The sequence below is a fragment of the Solanum verrucosum genome, unplaced genomic scaffold (genome assembly GCF_900185275.1).
Source record: "Solanum verrucosum unplaced genomic scaffold, falcon-dt-bn FXZP01000115.1, whole genome shotgun sequence".
In the NCBI taxonomy this organism is placed as follows: Eukaryota; Viridiplantae; Streptophyta; class Magnoliopsida; order Solanales; family Solanaceae; genus Solanum; species Solanum verrucosum.
Genome location: NW_026020680.1, coordinates 323,770 through 326,548, shown reverse-complemented (window position 1 = coordinate 326,548; position 2,779 = coordinate 323,770). Strand labels below are relative to the sequence as shown.

Sequence of the window (2,779 nt, the reverse complement as noted above, 5' to 3'; positions counted from 1 at the left end):
TCCACAATACACAATACAAATATCTATAGATTGTGATTTTGTATAAAAAATTCTACCACAAAAGCCATGCATTAAAGTAAGGGATCACTCCAACCATCCCCATCAAGATCCTAAACTTGCTCTTTGCACACATGCAACTAGTTACAATCATTTCTCTTCTTTTAACTACAAGAAAAAAAAAATTGCACATTACCCTCAAATGTCTAGAGGAAAAGAAACATATATAAAATTTGTTTAAATTCACATATAGAAGAGGGATAAGCCATATTTGATCCCTAATGTGGTTAAAAGTAAAATAAATTGCTTCTCTGAAGGTCTTCTTCTTAGTCCCAACCCTGCATATAAATCAAAACTCTACCACAATATGAATTCCAAACAAATATCTTTTGACACACTACCTACCACAAGGTCACCAAAATCAATAAAAACAAAGGTTAATTTTAGCCATAATAACATTACATAACAGCAACAACAAAAATAACAATTTCATTCCATTCAAAAAGTTTCCATCTTTGAGGCTTAGTTAGCATCAACAAAAATAGCAATTCTTTCCATTCAAAAAGAGTCCTATAAGCAATTTGCCATGAACAACAAACATGTAGTTAATGATTGGATTGGATCATTCTAAAATATTTCCCAATAATAGAACAAAGAAAGTACACACTCATCATTTGTGAGTTACCACCACTCCACCTCCTGAAAAAAAACTACATGCATTTTCATTCAACCAATTATTTCAATTTTACAATAGACATAAAAAGAAGTGGTATCCTATTTACTCCACAAAAGCAAAACAATTAAGAAAAGATCAACATCAACCTCAATAGCAGGAGAAAAAAGGGGTAGTTTACCAAAAGAGATAAGCATGGATCACACTTGACAAATAAACAGAGTTTTCAAACAAGAACAATGTAAAATTTCTATAGTAGTATCAGTAGCTAATTGAACTTAGTAAATAAAAGTAGTAGAATAGAGGAAAAGAGAGCCCTTTTGTTTTAGCCTCTGGCAGTCAGCAAAGAAGGAATAGCTGCCAAATTAGGAGTAGTAGCATTCTTATTTGATGCACCTCTTTTCCCATTTGATGATGATGATGTCTTACTGAAAGCTCTCATTGGACTTGCAAATGCCCATCCCCAAGAACTTCTGTTCCTTCCATGTACAAGCTGCTGTTGTTGTTGTTGTCCCACAGGAGCTATGCTGGATTTCCCATTCATATTTTCCTCAGATGAAACCCAATGAGATGAAGATGATGAAGATGATGATGAAGAAGTTATCATAAAACCACTGAATAGTCCACCACATCTAACTCTTTCTTTGATACAATCTTGCCCTGCCCCTGCTGCTCCTGCTGCACCACTGTTTCTGTGATGAATTTTAGACTTGTTGTTGCCTTCTCTTTGAGACTCAACTCTTCTCAAAGTACAATCTCCAAAACCAGTTGAGATTCTTTCAAAGAAATCACCTGAAAAGCTTCTGCTTCCACAGCCAACAGATCTAGATCTAGATACTTTTCTATCAACTGCAGGACTACTCTCATTTTCATTCTCTTCCACCACAACAAACTCTTCTTCTTTCTTCTTTGACCTCATAGAACCATTCCCAACTGAAGGAAAAGTCATGTTTCTTTCAGTTTTCTTGGAATGCTGCTGCTTAGAAGAAGATGAGTAGTAGAGAAATGACCAGAACCTTCTCCTGTGAGGAGTATTATTGTCTTCTTCTTCTTCATTCAAGAAATGCATACCATTTCTAGGAATTGTTGTAGACTTGCTTCTCTTCATAGTAGCAATAACACTACCATTACTATTACCACCATCTTTTTTCTTCTTGTTATAATGGCTACTCAAGAGAAAAGGCATTCTTGATTTCCTCATTTTCCCATAGTGATTATTACAAACATTTGCTTGGTTGTTGTTGTTGGTTTGGTTGGTTTGGAGTGATGGTAGTGTTGAGGTAGTAGTAGCAGTAGTAGTAGTGGAAGTGGTAGGTACAGCAAAATGATCAGATCTAAAAGAAGGAGTAGAAGAAGAGGAAGAAGAAGGGAAAATGGCAGAAGGAAAAGAGGAAGAAACAAGTTTTCCAAGCTTTTCTTGAAGGCAAAAAGCACAGATCCCACCTGGGGTATTGTTCTTGTAAGGATGATTTGTACATATCATATTACCATCACCCATGTCTTCTTCAATCCCTTCCATCACCATTGCAGCTTAACTAACTCTGTTTCTGCTCTGTTATTTACTATACATTACTTGTCTTGTTCTTGCTGAAAACAACTGCTACTAGAGCCTCCTTAATAACTTGAAGAAAGGATTAAAAAAGAGAAGAAGTAGGCAAAAATGGTCAAATGGTGGTGTAAATGAAAGCAATACAGAAAATAGAAGAGAAGTTATGGCATTGAATGAAGGAAGAAATGGTAGTCCCCAGGAGCACGTGCCAACCTGACTAACTGATATAATTAAAACTGATCAAACAAGACAAGAGAAACCCCTACGACCTATTACATGTACGTATAAAAATAATAATTTTATATATGTTTCAACGTATTATACCATTTGGATTCATATCCTAGCCATCAACTACTGAGCTATCGTTTCGCCTTAAATTTTCAAATATTCGTGGCAAATCATATTGGAGTGAAGTTTTTGGTCAAGTTTCATCATGTGTTCTCCAAATTTTCTCATCTTTTATGGAGACTAATGGAGAAATATAGAAAAAGAAAAAAGAACTTATGTATGGTGTTCATTAACTTTGAGAAGGTTTACGATAAAGTCCAGTCCTCTAGAGA

General features: G+C 35.2%; 1 protein-coding gene across 1 annotated transcript; it reads right to left on the bottom strand.

Moving 5' to 3' along the window:
* Positions 1-846: 846 nt before the first annotated feature.
* LOC125812311 (uncharacterized) lies at positions 847-2,319 on the bottom strand. Its single transcript, XM_049491823.1, has one exon. The coding sequence runs from the start codon at positions 2,193-2,195 to the stop codon at positions 996-998; it is 1,200 nt and encodes a 399-aa protein (XP_049347780.1). The 5' UTR covers positions 2,196-2,319; the 3' UTR covers positions 847-995.
* Positions 2,320-2,779: the final 460 nt, after the last annotated feature.